Source organism: Delphinus delphis, chromosome 16 (genome assembly GCF_949987515.2).
Source record: "Delphinus delphis chromosome 16, mDelDel1.2, whole genome shotgun sequence".
Classification (NCBI taxonomy): Eukaryota; Metazoa; Chordata; class Mammalia; order Artiodactyla; family Delphinidae; genus Delphinus; species Delphinus delphis.
Genome location: NC_082698.1, coordinates 6,247,620 through 6,269,381, shown reverse-complemented (window position 1 = coordinate 6,269,381; position 21,762 = coordinate 6,247,620). Strand labels below are relative to the sequence as shown.

Below are 21,762 nucleotides of genomic sequence, written 5' to 3'. Positions count from 1 at the left end.
GAGCTGGGGCAGTTGTTCTGACCCCGTTTACTCACTGATGTGGTGACACTGGAGGGCTTTATGGTCCAGGGGATACGTAGGCCAATATGAAACAAAGGCATGATGGATACTTCCAGGGCCTGAGCACTGAGTGGGGGGTAAAGAACCCAGGTTCACAGGTCTAACAGTTTTGGTCAGCTTGGAAACTGGGAAATGGGCTTTCATACCCTCAGACACAGTCTAAGCTTAAACTTTAAAAAGAAGTTTAAAAGAAAAATGAAAGATAACTGTGAACTGAGGCAAAAGGCCTGCCTGCGACTTTGATTTCTTGGAAGAAAGAACTTCGGATGATGAGAACGAGAGTTCTCTTCAGATAGCAAGAACTTCTCCTATTAAATAAGGACCCTAAGCACAGAAATATACAGTTGGGAATTACATGGAGGGAGAACACGGCTCTTACTTAAGCAAAGAGTTTGAGTTCTTCAAAGCTGTCCTGCAACGAGCTGCCTGGAGAGACAGTAAACACCCTGGGAAAGCTGAGTGATTTCCTGATGGAGGTAAAAGAGAGAAGACCACGACATCAGGCTGGAGAATTTCAGGCACTCGAGCGTTTGCTGACATGATGGTGGCGGTGGTGATGCTAGTGGTGGGGTTGGTGGTGATGGCGGTGACAGCAGTGGTGATGGTGGGGTGGTGGTGGACACGTTAACAGTAGTGACGGGGAGGGTGGCAGGGATGCTGGTGGCAGTGCTGGCATATGGGATAAATGATTGCTAATAGAGTCATTCCAAACCTGAGAGTTCATGGCTCCAGGAAGGGCTGTCAAATTTATTTAGATTAACAAACAATTACAAGGAGTTCAGATAAAAGATAACCATTTCAAAGTCAACACGACCTCTCCTGAGAAACAGGAGTAATTTAAACTAATTGTTTTTTTCTTTACGCAATTAGAAAAAGTCTCCAAGCAATTTCCGCTTTGCATAACCCATCCCATGACGGTTTTAAGTTTTCCTCTGCTAATCTGAAAAAGAGTCTCTGTTAGGACTTAGGACTTTGTTCCTGCATAGTAACCATTCTCTACGCACTGTGAGCAAAGCTGAACGCCGCTGTGGACAGCGCTGTGACCTTGGATGGGCACAGCAAGGGCACAAAAACATTTGATCAAACCACCTTTGCAAGCCCCATCCCCTAGAACTTATGGTCACTCCCAATATTCTTACAGAAATGGTCAGATGGAGACCAGGATCATTCCTGCTGATGTGGGAAAGCTCAGAGACTTGGACAGGATGAAGGTTCTATAACCAGTTGTTTGTTTGATGAACACAGGAATTTGAGGGATGTCCCAGAGTCTCAGCACAAGTTCCCTTCCATCCCCGAATCCCCCTTTCAGAGCACCCCTCCCAGGCATGCTCTTCCTAAGGCCTCATCAAGCCGGTTTGTGAATTTAGCTAAGCCCATCTTGAACTTGACTACCGCTGCAGCTTGCGCAAGCTCTCAGGGAGGGACTCCCACATGGAGACAGCCTGCTATACAAATGGCTGGCTTTGGTTTATTCTAAATCAACCTCCTTCAAGTTTTCAGGGGGTACTTCTTTCACCAGGTGGTCTCACTGCGTCCTGTCTTTCTCTTTCCTTCCCAGGATTATTCAGAGATTTAAAAATGGCTGTTAGAATTTTGATGCTGGTTAACTTTATCTTGGGCCCTACAGAAATGAGAAAATGTCCTGACACTGGCTGGAAAACAGGGTTAAATACGCCTTTTGCTGGATAAAAATGTTCCCCGCTTTCACTTATTTCTTCTGAAAGCTAAGAAGCAGACAGGCCGGAGCCTGGGCGCCTCAGGTCGTCCATACAGAGGAAGCTGCGGCAGCAGGAGCAGAATTTCAACTTGGGAAGAAGCTCTTGGTTAAAAATGAACGCTGCTTATTCAAATTCCCCTCGGGTGCACACCTTACAGAGAGAAAGACTTGGTACTTATTAGCCATTTGAAGCCAGCATTCCAAGGCTTTCTTCTCTGTCAAACTCAAAGCTAAACGCTTTTTCGTTGTCCTCATCCTGCCTACGCTGCTGCGTCCTTCAACAGAGAAGATTCTTTATCTTTTTAAACCAGTGATACAACTTATTCTATGCAATACTTAAAATTCAAGAAGGCCACCCTGGCTTATGAAGTTTGTTCAAGGTGGTCATGTAGGAGTTTTCCATCCTGCATTTCTAGCACTTTCATTCTACCACACAATTCCTTCAAGTTCTTGCTTCTTGGCCCAGCCGCGAACGCGAGACCAACATTCTGGAAACGTCTGTCTCACCTCCGGTTCGCCACAGTCACACTCCTCTCCTTCTTCGACATATCCATTCCCGCACTTCTGGCCCCCAAAGGACTGCGTCACTTCCGGCAGGTTAAAGAGGCACATACCCATGCCCTTCTCCAGGCTGGCCTCCAGGTCCTTCCTGCTGCAGCTGCTGAATACCATGGGGAACGGGTACCTGCAGGGAAGAGCCAGGACGTCAGTCGTCAGGGCACCGAAAGGCCTCACGCATCCTTCTCTTGCAGCTGTGCATGGTACCCACGGGCACCATCTGCCTGGGTGGCCGCTGTTAGTTTCAGTGAACAAAGGCTTGAGCGGTGTAAAATGAGGCACCTTCGACTACGCCCTGAGGTCCAATCCTGCAGAGTTCCAACACCACTGATGAGGAAGTGCTTTATCCAAAAAGAAATGACCTTTGGAGGGTTTTCAAATCAACAACTTTAGATTGTCTCGTTACAGACATCATTAATAGTTCTGTGTGAAATGATATAATGGAAAGTGAATGCTTAGGACCTGTAGCTTGTAATATGAACACTATGTTCATATTGGAAAGTACAGAGATGAGAAAAGTACATTTAAGTCTTTAAGCCATTTTGAGTTTATTTTTGTGTATGGTGTGAGGGAGTGCTCTAACTTCATTGATCAGAAAGGCCACCATCAAAAAGTCTACAAATAATAAATGCTGGAGAGGGTGTGGAGAAAAGGGAAGCCTCCCACACTGTTGGTGGGAATGTAAGCTGGTGCAGCCACTATGGAAAACAGTATGGAGATGCCTCAAAAAACTAAGAATAGAGCTACCATATGATCCTGCAATCCCATTCCTGGGCATATATCCAGAAAAGATGAAAACCAATTCAAAAAGATACGCGCACCCCAATTTTCATAGTAGCACTATTTACAATAGCCAAGACATGGAAGCAACCTAAGTGTCCATCTACAGATGAGTGGATAAAGAAGATGTGGTACATATATATTGACATATACAATGGAATAGTACTCGGCCATGAAAAGAATAATGCCATTTGCAGCAACATGGATGGACCTAGAGATTATCATACTAAGTGAAGTAAGTCAGACAGAAAGACAAATATCATCTGATATCACTTATACTTGGAATCTAAAAAGTGATACAAATGAACTTATTTACAAAACAGAAACAGACTCAGACACAGAAAACAAATTTATGGTTACCAAAGGGGAAAGGCAGGGGGAGATAAAGTAGGAGTTTGGGATTAGCAGATACAAATTACTATATATAAAATAGATAAACAAGGACCTACTGTAGAGCACAGGCAACTATATTCGATACCTTGTAATAACCTGTAAGTGAAAAGAATGTGAAAAAGTATATGTAACTGAATCACTGTGCTGTACACTAGAAACTAACATAACATTGTAAATCAACTATACTTCAGTTAAAAAGAAAATAATAAAGGCAATCATTATCCCGAGGGAGGGGGAAGGTACAAATGACTGAGCTTATCAACTCCACAGCTTCACAGACACAATCCCCATGGTGGGTCAGGGCCGGCTGATACTGGTTTGGGCCTAGAAAGGGCAAACCACTGTCTCCCCAGGCACAGCTCTAAGAGAATGGTGGTGGTCAGAAGTGCAGGTCCTGCCCTTGCCTCGAAAACCAGGGCTACATAGGGATGTGGCCAAGTTGGCCAACTTCCCTGCAGAGCTCGTGCTCCCCCTTCCATGGTCCAGAGGGGCTGTACCACCCACCTTGCTCCTGGGTGGGCTGTGTGATAATCCGTGGTGATGGAATTAGCAGAGGGGAAATGACATGCGTCACTTCTGGCTGAAGGTAGTTAAGTAGCTGTTCCCTCCTCTCCCCTGCTGCCAGCTGTGCTCAGACCAGTCCAACGTCCTAGGAGGGGGACGAGCCAGACACAGCACCTGGTCCTGACTCACTGACAGCACAGAGCTCCATGGAGTCACATGCAAGGGAAACACATCTCTATGATGGTAAAGCCCCTGGAAATTAGGGGTTTGTTTCCCATGGCAGCTAGGGGTCCCTAACATATATAAAGCATCTGACTCTTTTACGAATGCGCTTTCCCAGGTCTTAGGCAGTGATTACCATAAGTAAGGGCTAAGCACACCAGAAAGCCAGGTTTTATTAGTTGGTGAGGAAGCAGGACTTGCTGACCAGCAAGCCCAAGCACCCTCTCCCATGAAGACAGGATGACATTATAACTGGATCCCAATCAATTGGCCAAACCAGTACGTGCTGCTAGATTTCCCTGAAGACCGCAGACTAGCCACCATTCAATGATGGAGTCTGGCGATACTTCAAGATCATGATGAGTTCCAGGGCCAAACTGGTAACGCTGCGCTATCTCCCCACGTGTTTTCTATCAATCTCAGGTTATTAACTCTGAAGTAGAATGCTAATCTCCAAGTAAATTAGTACATGCAAGTCTTGCTCTTGGATACAAAGACAATAAACCAGGACTCAGCTGTAGTGCTGTAACAGAGTTCCTTTCGAAATCTCTGTAACTTTCCTGGGCAGACAGAGGGATTGTTTCTGGTATCAAAAGTGATGCTGAATAGCTTCAGATGATGAGCCACAGGAAAAAGTGTAATTTTGCCCATTTGAAGAGCTTTGTGTTGAAAAGACGACAGTACATCACACAGGGAATTGAGAGCAGTACTTCTCTTTGCAGTGGAAGAAATGGAATCTTCTCCAGTGTAAGCATTTCCCAGGACGGCTCTATCTCAAGGCCTGACCCAGGAGACTAAACCTCATTCTCACTCAATGATACCCAACCAGGTGCTGTGATGAGCTCTGACCAGCTCATTCTGGGAGCGCACTGATTTCTAGAAAATGTTAAATTAGGAAAGACACAAGGATAAATTGTAAGCCTCGGGAATGGTGTATAAGCAAGATTAACAGCAGTTTATAGCAAGATTAACAGAAGCTCGGTGAAAGAGGGGTATCAAGCACCCTGCTTCCCAAGTGAGAAGATGCCCACGAGCGTCCGGGGATTAGAGGGCTGAAACCAGCTCCAGGAACAGCTCCGGCGAGCCCTCCCATCTCACTGTCTTTCAAAACAACAAATACATTTTGGGTTTTGGGGGGGATTGACATTAAAAAAAAAAGGGATAGATGGGCTTCCCCAGTGGCGCAGTGGTTGACAGTCCGCCTGCCGATTCAGGGGACATGGGTTCGTGCCCCGGTCCGGGAGGATCCCACACGCTGCGGAGCGGCTGGGCCCGTGAGCCATGGCCGCTGAGCCTGCGTGTCCGGAGCCTGTGCTCCGCAACAGGAGAGGCCACAACAGTGAGAGGCCCGCGTACCGCAAAAAAAAAAAAAAAAAAAAAAAAAAAAAAAAAAAAAAAAAGGATAGAAACAAGATGAATGAGATCAGTTTAAGTCCAGGATTTAAAATTCAGATTATTTGGGAGAGGAGAACAGATCAACTGTTAGCAAAAAACCGACTCTTTTCGCGTCTGTGCTGGATGTGGTCAGACAGAAGTCGAGTTATCTGCGTAATAATACATTTCTAGTTCTCTTAGTTTTTTCCTATTCTGTTGAAGGACAAACCCCAGGTGCTTTTAAAGTTCTCTCTCATTTAGAATCATCCACCCAATTCACAGCTTTGCAGCCTTGATCTGAGGAACAGCGTCCAGGCGCGAATTCCTCGAGGTGCCTCTGCTGCGACAACAAAGCAGCAATGTTCTCCTCAGATGCCAGACGAGGTGTGGATGAGCTCACCGACACTGAAACTGATCCTCGCTCACCGTCACTCACACACAACACAGGGCCGGGCCTCGCAACGTTGTAACCCGATTTCACCAGCAGGACGCCTGCCTTCAAAGTCAGTATAATTAAAACCTCCAGCAGCTGCCGGCCATGGCTCACAGCTCCTGTGCCCAGAGCACATGTGAATAGGTCCTCTTTCCCTGCCATCTGGGCCTTTCTGACTCGCTCAGAGGGACCCCAGGGAGGCCCCTTGGGGAGGCCAGCGACCCTTCCCCACACCTTCCTGCCCTCTCTGTGGGCTGGACCGGTCAACATTCCCACCTCTACGTGAGGATGGAGAAACATCTCTGCCATCCTCCACGACCTCTCTTGATGACAAACGGCAATGTGTCCGAGGAGCATTTTGTACCTGCAGAGTATCTTTACTGCAGTCATCCTTTCATGATTTCTCATCATGGAGAACAGGTGACTATTTCCCTCTGATAGAATATTCCTGAGCCCTATTTGGGCACTTAGAGAAAGTCAGGCTTTAGAGGAAGAAAAGCAGAGTAACCTGTCACTCATCATTCAATTATCCTGCAAATATTTATTCAATACGTACTATGTTCCAGGCATTGTTCTGGGCTTTGGGGAGATGGAATGAATGAAACATACACAAATCCATCTAGTGGGGCAGCCGAATAATACAGAAGATAAGGGAATCAATTACCTATTAGCAAGGAATGAGCATTAAAGAGAAAAGTAAGACAGGCCAGGGGGAGAGGATGTGCGAGGTGCTGACCTTTTAGGGAGGGTGATCAGGGAAGACTTCCCGGAGGGGAAGGCATTTGGGGCTCTCACCAGAAGGATGTGAGGGAACGAGGTGGAAGAACATCCGGAGGAAGAACGTTCCAGGCAGAGGGAGGATACTGTGCAAAGGCGCGTGGGCAGGTGTGACTGGCCTCGAGGACTTTGTTCAGCAGAAAGCAGCAGGCTCTTCTGTCAGTAACACACCCCCAGAGGGGCGACCCCCTCCCCAGAGAAGACCCCTAAGCCCTTGGAGGTCAGGCTGATGGCAAAAGACTACCATGGAGCATCATTAAATGGGGGAGGGGAGCTTTGCCCTGCATGGACCAAGCTCTGATAATGGCTAAAGATACTTTTCATAAGAATTTCAACCTCTTATTCCCCCACACTTTTTTTTTTTTTTTTTTTTGCGGTACGCGGCCTCTCACTGTTGTGGCCTCTCCCGTTGCGGAGCAACAGGCTCTGAACGCGCAGGCTCAGCGGTCATGGCTCACGGGCCTAGCCGATCCGCCGCATGTGGGATCTTCCCGGACCGGGGCACGAACTCGTGTCCCCTGCATCGGCAGGCGGATTCTCAACCACTGCGCCACCAGGGAAGCCCAAGCAAACTAATTTTGATGGACAAGCAAGGGTCTGCCCATCATCTCCCTTCTGCCGGGATCATCTTGGTTGATCGGTGTGTAGGAAGGAAGGAGAGAGTAACTAAAATCTATATCTAAACCGATGGCCCTCCCTCAGTAAGCAGAATTCAGTGATCTAAAATGATTTCATGCAAACCAAAACTACACTGAGATGCCACCTCATGCCGGTCAGAATGGCCATCATTAAAAAGTCTACAGATAACAAATACTGGAGAGGGTGTGGAGAAAAGGAAGCCCTCCCACGCTGTTGGTGGGAATGTAAGCTGGTGTAGTCACTATGGAGAACAGTATGGAGGTTTCTCAAAAAACTAAAAACAGAGTAGCCATAGGATCAAACAATCCCACCCCTAGGCATATATCCAGACAAAATTGTAATCCAAAAAGATACTTGCACCCCTATGGTCATAGCAGCACTATTCACAACAGCCAGGACCTGGAAACAACCTAAATGTCCACCGACAGATGAATGGATAAAGATGTGGTACGTATACACAATGGAATACTACTCAGCCATAATAAAGAATGAAATAATGCCATCTGCAGGAACATGAATGCACCTAGAGATCACCATACTAAGTGAAGTAAGTCAGAAAGACAAATACCATAGGATATCGCTTATACGTGTAATCTAAAATATGACACAAATGAACTAATCTATGAAACAGAAAGACTCACAGAGAACAGACTTGTAGTTGCCAAGGGGAAGGGGGGTGGGGGAGGGATGGAGTGGGAGTTCGGGGTTAGCAGATGCAAACTATTATATAGAGAATGGATAAACAACAAGGTCCTTCTGTATTAGCACAGGGAACTATATTCAATATCCTGAGATAAACCAGAATGGGAAAGAATATAAAAAAGAATGTATGAATATGTTTAACTAAATCACTTTGCTGTACAGCAGAAATTATCATTGTAAATCAATTATGTTTCAATGAAAAATAAATGATTTCAACTCTCAAGAGATAAGGGAATTTTATGATACCAAATATCAGAGTCCTGTAATTACAATAGAATCCTAATTTACACATATTTAAACACCTTCTACAATACGTCTAAGTGGTCACTGGTTGCACAGTACCTAGTGCACAAGAGATGTCACTAATTGTTGGCTTAAGGACTCAATGAGCAGTTCATTGGTTTGCATGAAAAATGGGCCAGTGGACCTTGAACAAGACATGGAATCCACTCCCCAGCACGGTGTCAGGCTCCACAGACAGGATCTATCAGCACAATGCTTGTTCAGACTATTTCTCCAATTTGCCCACACAAGAGAACGCCTCCAAGGACATGCTTGCTCATCACCCTGCTTCCCGGATACCAACTCTGCTTCTGAACTTTTTTTTTTTTTTGTGGTACGCGGGCCTCTCACTGTTGTGGCCTCTCCCATTGCGGAGCACAGGCTCCGGACGCGCAGGCTCAGCGGCCATGGGTCACGGGCCCAGCCGCTCCGCGGCATGTGGGATCTTCCCGGACCGGGGCACGAACCCGCGTCCCCTGCATCGGCAGGCGGACTCCCAACCACTGCACCACCAGGGAAGCCCGCTTCTGAACTTTTGATGATAGCAGAATGAAACTTTTGGGATAGTATGTTCACTCCTCCCTCATTCATCTACTCACTCACTGGAGAAGTAATTATTATATTTAAAGCTCTGAGGAGGATCCTATGATGATTAAAATATGGCCCCAACCCTTCCCACTCTCCCCTTGCTGGACCTTTGCCAAGGGAACTATTGGACATACCTACTCCCCACACTGCCTCTCCATCCCTATAAATAAAATATTAGAAATACAATACATTCACATACATAAATGCATCATGCATATTTATTCATATAGAAATTATATAAAATATATAAACATATATAATTATATTGAACTGATGACATACACTACTTTTTTGGAATAACTATTTGAGAGCCTGCTTTAAGCTAGATACGATGGGTACTTTTTCATAGTAATATTTTCTTCTTCTTTATACTTTCTTCTTTAAATTTACATTTTAAAACAACACAGTGAGAGAGGTATTGTTATTCCCATTTTGCAAATGAGGTGAAGGCCCTTGTTTAAGAGTTCTCAGTTAGGGGATGGCAGAGACTAGATCTGATCCCAAGTTCAGTTATTTACAAAACTTACGTTCTTCACTACAGATATCATGTCAGCCCTGGATCACCTGCAGTAAAACTCCTGAAACATTGACAGTGATCAATACAGCCTTGATGTGCTTATTTACATACGAAGAAGGCATCCTTCCATCACTCAAACCACCTGCCTGGATCAGGGCCCCTCAAAGTGTGGTCCCAGCTTCACCTGGCAACCTACCAGAAATGCAAACGACCTGCCGCCTGAGAAAAAATCGGGGGTGGGGTCCAGCAACTGTTTTAACAAGCTCTCCAGGTGATTTCATTTTAAACTGAGGTAAAATTCACATAACATAAATTCACCACTTAAAAATATATAATCCCTCGGCTTTTAGTACATCCACAGTGTTATGCAACCATCACCACTAATTCCAGAACCTTTTCCTGAGCCCCCAAAACGAACCGCACCCTGTGAAGCAGTCACTCCTCATCCCCTCTCCCCCAGAGTCCCTGTCAACCACTGATCTGTTTTCTGTCTCTCTGGATCTGCCTAGTCCAGACATTTCATATAAATGGAATCATCCGATATGTGACCTTTTATGTCTGGCTTCTGTCACTCAGCATGAAGGTGCATCCACGTTGTGGCACTATCAGTACCTCATTTATTTCAATGACTAATATTCCCTTGTAAGTAAGACTACACCACAATTTGTTTATCTATTCATTAGCTGATGGTCCAGGTGATTTATCAAATTATCAAAATTAACGCTTGGGAACAACTGACCTCAGTTTAAAATTCAAATGTTGTAAGGATCATATATGGACAAATCCACACCTATTTGTGTGAACAATAAGAAATGCAAACTAGGTGCATTACAGGTCAGCTTTCTTGCACTTAAACTAGAAATGGTTCTCTTTTCCCCTGCGGTTCCATTTTCTAAGAAAAACTTGAGGTACAGCGTTTTGAAACCTCATCTGATTGTAGGCATGTGCTAGAAATTCTAAGAGAATCTGTCTCACAAAGCCAAATTCAAATCACAAATGAATTTTTCAAATATCTTTAAGTGTTAGAGCAGGTTAACTGATTAATCATCACACTCTGTATTAATTAAGGTACCAGCAAAGGTTCTGACTGTGAACAGAAAGGTGTTTCTGTTCTGAAGGTCCTTCCACTTGTTTCAAACTCCAAAGTACGATACTTCTGCCTTCCTTTGGCTCATTTTGTTCCTTTCTTATTTCATAGCTTTATTCCCTGGACTGTTAATGAAAAGAACATTGAATGGGGCCATATAGTTGCTCATGACATTGCAGATCCCGTGTAGCCCACGGTCGGTAGTTTGAAAAGAAAAGCCTCAGTTTCTTCTACAGTTTTTGGCAAACTCATCACAACGTGCTTTTTAACTTTTCATAAATTATCCCAAATATGCCAGAACAGCAGCTAAGTGAATTGACATATAGCAGCGACAGGCTGGTGCAAAGCAATAAAATTCGAGAATTATTCAGAAAAGAACCCCCTCTGCATGACACTTTCCCTTGGCAACAAGGATGCTTTAAAGTGATTATACCTAGGACCCAGAAAAAAGTGCTGCTTTCAGCTCACGGGCAGAGAATTTCTTGCAGACACCTCGCCAGAGTGCCTGGCTCCTGTTCAGATGTGACCTCTTTAGTTAGACACATCTGCCTTTTTTCCCAATATTTACCAACCAAGGACGCTTGCGGGCAAGTTTACCATGCTGAATGCAAGGTTAGAAATAAAAAGCCAATGAAATAAACCACCAGGTGATTTTGGAAAACACACACACACACACACAACCCACTTTTCAAAAGAGGAATGCCACTTATGGCTTCCCACCGTAAACGCAGTCACAGCTTAATATTTCAGCCCGTCACCAAGTTGCCAAGTAAAACATTATTAGGCGTTACTTTTACTTTGACACATCTGCAGTCAGAAAATTCTTTTCTTGTAGGAGCCTATTGTGCATCTCACGGCTGTATTCTTGGGGGCGAATCGTACTAAGCCCATTTATCAATCTTGACAGTGGAAGTCGGGAGTCATCTGCCTTGCAAAAGCTCTCCGGGAATTATCTTTTCTTGTTGGCAATTAGGCAGCTAGGGGAAGCAGCTGCAAGCAGGCTGGATTCACCAGGGCTGCAGGTCACACTGTTCTTGATGTTTCCTTTGACCGCCCTGCCTCATTAAGAACTGTGTGCTGGGTCCCAAAGAATCCAGGTTCCTCAGCTCCAAGCTCTGGTGGGCGGGGGTCGGGGGACCACAGTCCGCACGCAGATTGCAGCAAAGAAAGGCAAGTGACCGGAGGAAGAAGGATGGAGCAGTCTGGGTAGCTGCTGAGAACAGCTTGGAGCTGACATAACCGTGTGACAGGAAAAGCCAACGTTGCAGAAAACCAGGGATGGGAACCCATCCAGATTTCTCTGCTTAAATCGATTGAAAAAAACAAAAAAACACCTCACATCTTCTACAGCTGGTAAATGATTAGATGGTAAAGGGATAACTGGTTTGGGGAAATATGTTGCTGACATTCCGCCTCCCACTGATTTCTTCTTGCAGACTGAGATGGAGTTTTATTTTCTCCTGACAGTGGAAGTGACAGAGGCAGCAGGCCTGGGAGGCTACTGTCGATCGGGGCGCATGGCACAGAGCAGCTGGAGAAGAATCGAAACTGGAAGACTAAGTACGAGCACCCCATCTATTAAAACTAAAGCTCAGTTTTAAAACCAAGCCTCAGTTTTCACACCTGCAGGCCGGGAATAATAACTACCTTGCCCGCTGAGGGAGAGAACAAATGAGCTTCAAACACAAATGGGAAAGTCTCTGGTTAACTTCAAAGATGCCAGCTGCCAACACTTGCCTGAAAAAGATGTGTGTCTCTTCCTTATTTAGAGGCGCTGTTTTGGCTATTTCAAATTACGGTTTGCCAGGGCCTTGTACGTTCTAGGGCTTAGAAACATTTTCCAATACGGTGCAGAATTTATTACAATTGTAGCCAAAATGTAGCAATCTTTAAACTGTAAGACCACAAGTACCAGTCAACTAGAGAGAAGGGCGATTCAGGAGGCAAAGGAATGATCAAGCAGTTAATAGGATCCCTCCATCAATACATACGTGGTGTTGAAGACTCTGCTCATCCTGGAAGGGCCGAGCCATCTCTAGCTCAGCCAGAACATGGGCTTAGGAAGCATAAACCACCAACCAACACAAACAAACAAAGACGCTGTTTACATGACTGTTACCCGCCACGCCGCTGGCTGTGGTGGCTCTGAGTTGTTGGAACTTTTTCCAAAGGACTTTCCCAAAGCTCTGGTGACATGAGCACCCTGCACGTATTCTTCTGAACCCTTCCTCCACAGCCAAGCTGCTAGGCGGGGGGTCGGAGGGCAGTGTGGCCACAGACAGACCAGACCCGCCCTCCGTTCTCTGACAGCGCGACCTACTGACCCTTCCTCGCTAAATCTGCAATCAGCCTGAAGAGCTTTTCCAAAAGCAAACAATAACACACAGTTCAGGGCCAAGTTCTATGCATTCCTAGATCCTCCAGGAGCACAAGACTCACACTGTCCCCACCTTCTCTTCCTCGGGGAACGCAGGGCCCACGGACACCAACGGGTGCAAGAAGTCTTGGTTGGGATGGATTTGCTCGGCCAAGTGTTAACCCCAAAGTTCTCGGGCCATCTTGAGAAAAACCGTTAGGTTTTTCACAATTACGCCCTGGAATAAAAGCTTGCAGTCACCACGCACAGAATTTAGGAGTGACCCAGAGGCATGTCCTGTTGGGGCAGGCAGTGGTGTCTGCACCCGTGGCAACTGGCCTGGTGGTCAGCAGCCTGGCAGGACTGAGGTGCAGCCCAAGGTCACCCCGTTTCAGGGGATTTTGACTTCATCTCGTCCTGCACATCCAGGATAATGAGTAAAAATATTAACAGCACTTACCATTCTCGAGCAAGGGCCTGCTGTGGACCAGAAGCCTGGTGGGCATCCTTGCTCACCGACTGCCCGGTGAGTCAGATTGTATCATTCCTATTTTACAGATGAGGAAACTGAGGCACAGAGCAGTTAGACAGCTTGCCACAGTCCTCTGGTTCCAGGGTCAGGACTGAAAACCCAGCCTCCTGATCCGAAGGCCTGCGTTTTCCCTCTGCAGCGACACTGCCTCAAGGGCAGTCAGGAGGCCTCCGGCAGCCTCAAGTGTGACAGGGCACAAATGGCCCGGAGCCAGCATCAGTATTCAGGAAGAGGGCAGTGGTCCAGGAATCTCTGACTCCCTGGAGTCGGGTGCAGGTAACAGTGGAGCCCACGGTCCTGCCGGCTACTCGGAGGGCACGGTCGAGCACCTCCCTGAACGGCTTTGAGGCCAGGAGAAATGGCGGCCGGAAAGCGGGATTTATGGAGCACACCTGCGGCCACGCACACACCTGAGGGAGGTTGTGAGCTCACGCGGGTCTCAACAAGCTGCGGGCAGAGGGAACCGTCGCCCACCGGGACAGCACGGGACTCTGCCGGAGGACTTCCCAGGTCATGCTGGGAGGTGGATGTGGACCGAGTCCCACTCCGCCCGGCCAAGGGTGCCCGGCGTGACCCTGAACACGCGGGTTCACTCGACAGAACGGAACCCCGGCGGAGCCCACAGGAATGGAAAGTGACTGCATTAGGACCAAACGCTTGACCCCGTGGGCTGCCAGATGGGCCGCAGACGGCGAGGCAAACCACCGGGCCAGGAGCGAATGATCAAAAACGTCCTTAGAGGACGTTTCCATTGTTAATAGCAAACACCTGGGGCCCAGAATGGAGCCATCTGTGGCACGTTATAATTCATGTCTTTAACACGTGAACTTTGACCTCAGCTCCTCCTCCCCGGAAACCAATTAAAGTGTAAATGTAATTTCTCAGAATTTTTAATAAAGAAGGAGACGAACGAGGCCCTGGTCGGTTGAGAGGTGCACAGGCGGCCTCTAGGCGTTATCAGAAAGACCTTTCGGGGCTTCCCTGGTGGCGCAGTGGTTGAGAGTCCGCCTACCGAAGCAGGGGACGCGGGTTCGTGCCCCGGTCCGGGAGGATCCCACATGCCGCGGAGCGGCTGGGCCCGTGAGCCATGGCTGCTGGGCCTGCGCGTCCGGAGCCTGTGCTCCGCAGCGGGAGGGGCCGCAACAGTGAGAGGCCCGCGTACAGCAAAAAAAGAAAAAAAAAAAAGAAAGATCTTTCGCTTCTGTGCTCTGACGGCTGTTTCCTCCCGAGCCCAGTCCCTAAAGGCAGGGGACTCAGGGCAGGGCACCTGCACCCCACTAAAGGAGCCTAGCCCATCAGAGGCAGTGTCAGACTGGCTTCTCAGCTTCATCACAGGAAGAGGCGCTGTCTCTGCGTGGGGCTGGTCGGGGATGAGGTTCTGGCAGACATAAACAGATTCAGGGGTTAACAGAGGGCAGTTTACACAGCAAGATAGTTCCGCCCTCTCCTCCTGCCCCAGGAGACAGACCTGTATAGGTCATGCCCGTTGCATCTGCTGACTCTGCAAGTCTGCAACACTTTTAATCAAACATGATAGGAAAAGTGGTCATGGTAGATACTTCCAAGCCACCCAACGAGGGCTGAAGTCTTTTTTGGCCCTGTTCTTACCTCACTGAGCTCCTGATGCTGGGCTGGCCATCAGGTCAGCCTGAAACTCAAGAGCCGTGAAGACTGGCACCCATGTCCCCGTTCCCCTCCCGCTGCCCCAGGGGATTGGGAACCGAAGGTTCCTTTCCTCACAGGGGCCAGGGGATAGGCCAGAGGCAGGAGCCAGAGGCTGTGGGCTGATCATCTTGAGTCTGGCCCTGACCAACCGTGGGGCCTCCGGCCTTTCTGAACCTCAGTTTTCTCATCTGTATGATGGAGGTGATTGTATCTGCCCTTTCCTCTTAGAACTGTGACAGTTAAATGAGAAAGGAGATGTGAAAGCTCTTTGTAAACTGGAGAGTAATCTGTGAGGTCTACAGGGTCTTACTCTTACAACTACTTTTAGTTTTTATATTTTTAACTTCCCACCTCCTACTTTAGCTAAATTAAGCCCAGGCTTGCAGGAGAAGTCACTTATAGAAGAAGTCCACCTTTTGAAAGTAAATTGCTCCTTGGTCTCCATGGAGTTTAAAAAAAAAACAAAAAACAATGGACTCAGCCCCCTATTTACCTGGGGTTTCTCAGTCCTTATTCTTTTTTACTTTGCTTTCGTTTTTCTCTTTATTGTATTGTTTCTGTTCTTGTGAGTTACCGTAACTCCATTGTAGATGATGTGGAATATAAAATAAACGAAAATGGCCATGCTACAGCAAACGCCATAGTATAAAAGACAACGGTCTCCGAACCTTCTCCTTAGAAGTGTAGCCATTACACGAAAGGTGAAATGTGGCTTCACTCTGCACACATCTGATTGTGCTGGAATCACCCTCCATCTGTCCATCCATCCAGCCGCCCACTACCATTTATCCATCTGCTATCAGCTCACTCAGTCATCCACCCATCCACTCACCCTCCCATCCATCCATCCACTCACCCTCCCACCCATCCATCCACCCATCCATCCATCTATCCATCCACTCATCCTTTCAGTCAAGAAGAATTTACTGAAATCTACTATATGTTCCAGGTGCTGGGGCTTCAGCAATGAACAAAACAGACAAAATTCCTGACCTAGTAGAGCTTAAAGCGGGTCCTTCTGAATACTGTTGGTCACAGACAGGCCCAGAATTTACCCTTGACCTCACTCTGTGGCCTCTGTGCCAAAAGTCCTGGGGAAAGGAGGAAGCCGTGTGTGTGTGTGTGTGTGTGTGTGTGTGTGTAAGTGGGGAGGGATTGGCAGAATTTCAGCGGCAATGTTTTCACACATGTTCTACCACAAATAAAATGCTGGATTAACGAGCAATGACAGGAAATAATTCTCTGCTGTTGTAACCTAAGTTGAAGGAGATTTGCAGAACTAAATGGCTTAAAAATGGGCCAGCCTTCCTGCTTCCCAGAAGTCACACAGGGACAAAGCTCTGTACTGAGAAGGCTTCAGTTCCCGCCTGGAGCCTGAACACGGCACATACAGCCGAGGTGACCTCCACATGGTGAGGACCCCCGGGAGGCAGCATGGCGCGGCTGCCCCAATCTCAGCCTCAGTCTGGACCACGGAGCTCCCTCGGAGCCTGCGGTGGGAAGCCAGCACATCTTTCTCTAATACCCCAGGATAGATGCCCTTCTCCTCTTCCTGAGGTTTACAGCTGCTGCACATTTTTATTTGAGGTAAGTAATAGGAAGGTGGAAAGTCAGAGGTTCGGCTCCTGGTGACTCAGCCTAACGTCTTGGGGCTTCCATTTGGGTAGTTTTTTTTTTTTGCAGTACGCAGGCCTCTCACTGTTGTGGCCTCTCCCGTTGCGGAGCACAGGCTCCGGACGCGCAGGCTCAGCGGCCATGGCTCACGGGCCCAGCCGCTCTGCGGCATATAGGGATCTTCCCGGACCGGGGCACGAACCTGCGTCCCCTGCATCAGCAGGAGGACTCTCAACCACTGCGCCACCAGGGAAGCCCAACTTGGGTAGTTTTGAAAACGTAGGCAATTCATTTAACTTTCTGCTCCTCAGCCTTAAAATGGGTATAACCGCACCCAGCTCACACCGCTGACTGGTGAAAGATACATCCCCAGTAATCTCTAGGGTCAAAGTCAAGTCTGCCTCCGTTCACTTCCCCCAAACTGGATATTCAGGGAGCAGTGCTATGTGGACCAGTCTCCGTAGCTTGACCTCTGTTTTGCATCCAGCTTAAGAGGAGAGGACATTCTACCATGCCCTTGGGCAGTGACTTTTACTATCCCGACTCTGCATTAATTGCAGACAAACTCCTTCATTTTCCAGTGAGCAATATCTAATCCTACAGAGAGGAAATAAGAACATGGTCTGTATCGAGGGGTCCTCTTGAACTGCTGTCAGGAATATCTCCTGCCAGTTCATTTCCCCCTTATCGTCATGTCGGTAAGTGGTCAACTCAGTTACTCTAGCTGGATAGTTACATTGATTCTGCCCTGTAGCGTTTTAATGTTACTAGAGTGACTCATTTTGTTGTTGTTTATTTATTTATTTTTTACTCCTTGGATAAAGATTTCCATTGTTTTCCCTACTGCACCTTGAAGAAGGAAGTGAAGACTTTCTTAAACTTTTCTTTGAGAAAAAAAAATAATCACCTTCAAATGAAGAACTGATATGGGGAAACAATTTTCTCCAATCCCATGCTCGTAAAATCCCTTTATAGTAAGTGTATTTCATGACCTCAGATAGATCCTCAAACTTCAAATGGGGGTGAGTTTTAATTATGTGTATTCTGCACTGATTTTCAAGAAAGCAAGTGTTTCTTGAGAGGGGATAGCCTTTCCAGATACATCGAATTTCTGTCAGTTCCTACCACATCTGAAACTTGGGAACTTTTCACTGAAAAGTGCAGTTGATTTTAGTTTCCCGAACCACATTTTCAGATAGAGGCCTCCTCAAAAATAAATCCAAATTTCCTGTAACATGAGCTAGGAATTCTCGAGGAGGGTCTGCCTAACCCTATGCAATTCTTCCGGGATGGGTTCAGACTGGACTTTACTCCAGAATGTTCCCTGCCCACCACCCCTTCCAACCTTTGCTCCTTGTTCACAATGAATTATCGGTCATTTTTTTAAAGATGTGAGATGCTATTATGGTGATGTTTAAAATTTTCTCCTTATCTTTTAGAGGCACAACTGAAGTACTTATAGATGATGTTATGATACCCAGGATTGTGTAAATAGATGAGATTAGGTGCCCCTGTGGTGAGCCCCATGCCACCCCAGAATGTCCCCTAGCAGCCCTGAGCTTCCAGTCTGTAATCACCAGTTTACTTGCCTGGGATCCCTAGCACAATATAAGGGCCTAGAAATCGAGGTTCCTGCCTTTCGTGTCCGTGGCCCCGCTCTGCACCTTGGAGTCTGGCACACAGGCACCCAGAAAATACAAGCTGAGTAAATGAGTGGTTTTGCTATAATTGGTCACCCAGCCCTGTTTCCTGAGTCGGAGGCAGGGCCTGTGTCCTCTCAGCTTTCCTGAGAGAAGGTTGAACTTGGGTGGAGGCCATCCAGCTGTGATCCACGTCCAGACAGCTGTGCAGCAGGGAGGTATGCGATGAATGTTTCCTGAATTGAATTATACGGAATCGAATGAGCCAATTATCCACACTTCGGAGGAAGTGGAATGGCAATGCTCTCACCTTGAACGTGGTGATTTGATCTACTGGTAGACGTAGAATGCCCAACCTCAGCTGAATGTGAATTATCCACACCCCTGGTGAGCGAGCAGGCGGTAACCCGCGTTCGCTTATTTTCTCGGCCCGCAGTCTCCAGGGCGCTCTGTGCACTGCCCTCCACTGTCCCTCGGCAGCCAGGCAGCACATTCTTTGCTTGAGAGCCGTCTGCCAGTCTGGATTAAACAAAACCCAAACAGCCCCAAGCTCTGCATCTTAGTATCAGCATGAAAACTATGGCTTCAGATATACCAGATATCTAGATCTGTGTATATCTCTTCAGATATATAGAGTGTGGAAGTGCTCTTTTGTGGCTGTTGAAGTAGAGCCCTTAAAGAATCTTACTAGAGGGAAAGCAAAGTGAAATCCTAAACAGAAGAGAACCTTTGACGTCAGGTCTACAAGACCGCTGAGGTGAGCGGGTGAAGCTGCGGTGCGATCCGCCCCCCCCCCACCCCCCCACCGCCACCGGTGTGCTAACGCAGGCTCCTGCTTAAGGGATTCCGAGTGCCTAGTAATGACGCTGAAATAAAACGACAGTTTATGTACCATTTCTTTTTTGACAAGAAGCTCCCCCCTATTTTTTACAGACAGTAAACCCCTTAATTTGGCAAACTACAATAGCTCAGATGCTACGCCGTCTTCTTAAAAGTGAAGAATTCTTAAAAGAAGACTCAGATCATGTTACTGTCCCGCCTAAACCCCTCCAATGATGGTTCCCTGCCCTAGAGATGAATCCACGTTCCTACCGCGGCGTGGGCTTTGCGTGCTCTGGCCCCTCCTTTCTCTCCAGTGGCATCAGCACCACTTCCCTCCAGCCCCACCCCGTTCCGATCCAGCCCCACCAGCCACTGGCTTCCCGTCAGCGATGCTTTCCCTCCTCATGGTGTCCCACCTGCCCAAGCCCATGTCCTTCCATCTCTGCAGGCTCTCCATCCCTCTCTTCCTGTTGGTCTTGGCTTAAACGTCGTCTCCATGGAGAGGTCTCCCTCAAACCACTAATTAATGTCGGGTCCCCCAGCCCACGTGTCTCCTTTCTATCCTCTTCCTCTTCTTCCTTCATAGCACTTCTTCCAACCTGCAGTTTTTGATTTACTGTTTTTCCAGACTGTCTTCCCCACAAGAACGCAAGTTCCATGAGGGCAAGAAAAGGGTCTGTCCTGTTCGTGGCTGAAATAACCCCAACATCTATCAAAGCAGGTGGCACGCTGCAGGAGCTGAGTTACCGTGGGTTTCCGATCCAGCTGCATCCCCTCAGGAGATGGCTCTTTGACTCCAACTCTCACAGTAACAGAAAATTTTCCGCGAAAAAATAAAAGAGAGCTCTGAGAGTAGTTTTTGAATGTCAATACTGCCTTTCTTTTCTACTCTAGGAAGTGACATTTACTATTATAGTAAATTTTCTTTTCCCAAAGTGCTCCAATTATTCACGTTTTTCTTACTCCCATAAATGTGGCATACTTAGTCCTCAACCCCTTGAAGACCAAAGGCTCCAAGATGCTCATCAATGGGTGGACTCAACTGAGTTCAATCTCCCACACGAATCCCCAGATACTGCTTTTGCCAAGGAGTCATTTCCAAGCCAGGCCTTAATGTTAACAATCCAAAGACACACAACACACTCACACACACTCACACACACTCACAGACTTGCAGTGATTAATGATACAAACTGCAAGGACACCCCCACCAACCATTCCCGTAACACGCGACTGAAGTCATGACACCCATGTTTAAAAGAATTCTCCTCCATCCTCGTAATTTTAGGCCTTTGGGTCCAATTCGTCAACGATAGCAGTTGGTGAAAGGTCAGGGTTAGGATTCTGGAATGTTTTGATAAAGAATAAACAAGGGGTATTAAGGGATGCATTTCTTTCCTTTAAACCATCTGCAGTACATGGTTCTTTTCGATTCTGGGAGACTTTCGTATCGTGAAAGCAGTCCTTGATTCATCTCTTTGCAAGTCACCTTTGGGGCTGAGACTTAAATCACATTTTAACATTTGCCACTCATGTCTGAATCAGCAGTGGGGAGGAAGTTGGGAGGAAGGTTAGGGTGTGGGCCAGTTGAAAATGAGCCCCTCACACAGACACCACGGGCACTTACATGGCACTGGAAGCGCTTTCCAGCAACTATAAGCAGGAATTCTGAAAAAACAAAAAAGCCTTTAACTCTTCAATGGTTCCAAGGTCCCTGTAAGCTAAATAATAATACCTCCATATATTTGTGGAGTGATTTACAATTTACAAAGACACATGATCTCATTTAATCCACTCTCCCACTCTCGTGGGGACTCTATGAGGTAAGAGAATGACCACGTCGAGATAATACTGGAGATTAAAAGCAGCCTGGAAATTCTAAAATGGGTGATGGATGACTGAGATGGCCAGAACAGCTTGACCTCCTCCTTACTGTGGGCTTTTGTGATTAATTCACCCACTTGCTTAGGAAGTTTCTTTCCATCTGAGAAAATTAAAAACACCACTCTCTGGACAGGAATGTGGGATCATAAATGAGAACCAAATAGAAAAGATTTACGCGAAAGCACGAGCTCAGCAAAAGAGGAAACTCAGAAATCGCTAATAAGGTATAAATCAAGGAAAGGCTATTAGCAAACCCCTGGTCAGAAAAAAGAAGCTTTTTAAATGATTTGCTGAGCCCTTAACAATACCACTTCTACCTATGACTTTCAAATATCTCCAGGGTAATTTGGCTTGCAATCCTTAAACGCTGCCATGAAGACTTTCCAATTTGAAGGGATTTACACAGAATTACAGAGAGTACCAGAAAGCAATGCCTTGCCATTGTGCCTCCAGAGCTGTAGGACTCTTAGGGCCGTAGGGTCTTCCTCATCTGTGCATTCTCCACAACAAAAAACACAGGAGTCAAAGGATTTGTTGAATGTGTGAACAAACAAGTGAAAGAATAGGTGGATGAATGAATGGATGGATGGATGGGATGATGAAAAGAGGGACAAAT

The 21,762-nt window shown here is 46.9% G+C and overlaps 1 protein-coding gene across 1 annotated transcript in view; it reads right to left on the bottom strand.

Moving 5' to 3' along the window:
• Positions 1–21,762, bottom strand: part of ADAM12 (ADAM metallopeptidase domain 12) — a 386,817-nt gene that overhangs the window by 61,910 nt on the left and 303,145 nt on the right. The window contains exon 12 of the mRNA XM_060033517.1: positions 2,285–2,462. Coding sequence (XP_059889500.1) covers positions 2,285–2,462 — 178 coding nt within the window. The remainder of the gene's footprint in view (positions 1–2,284; positions 2,463–21,762) is intronic.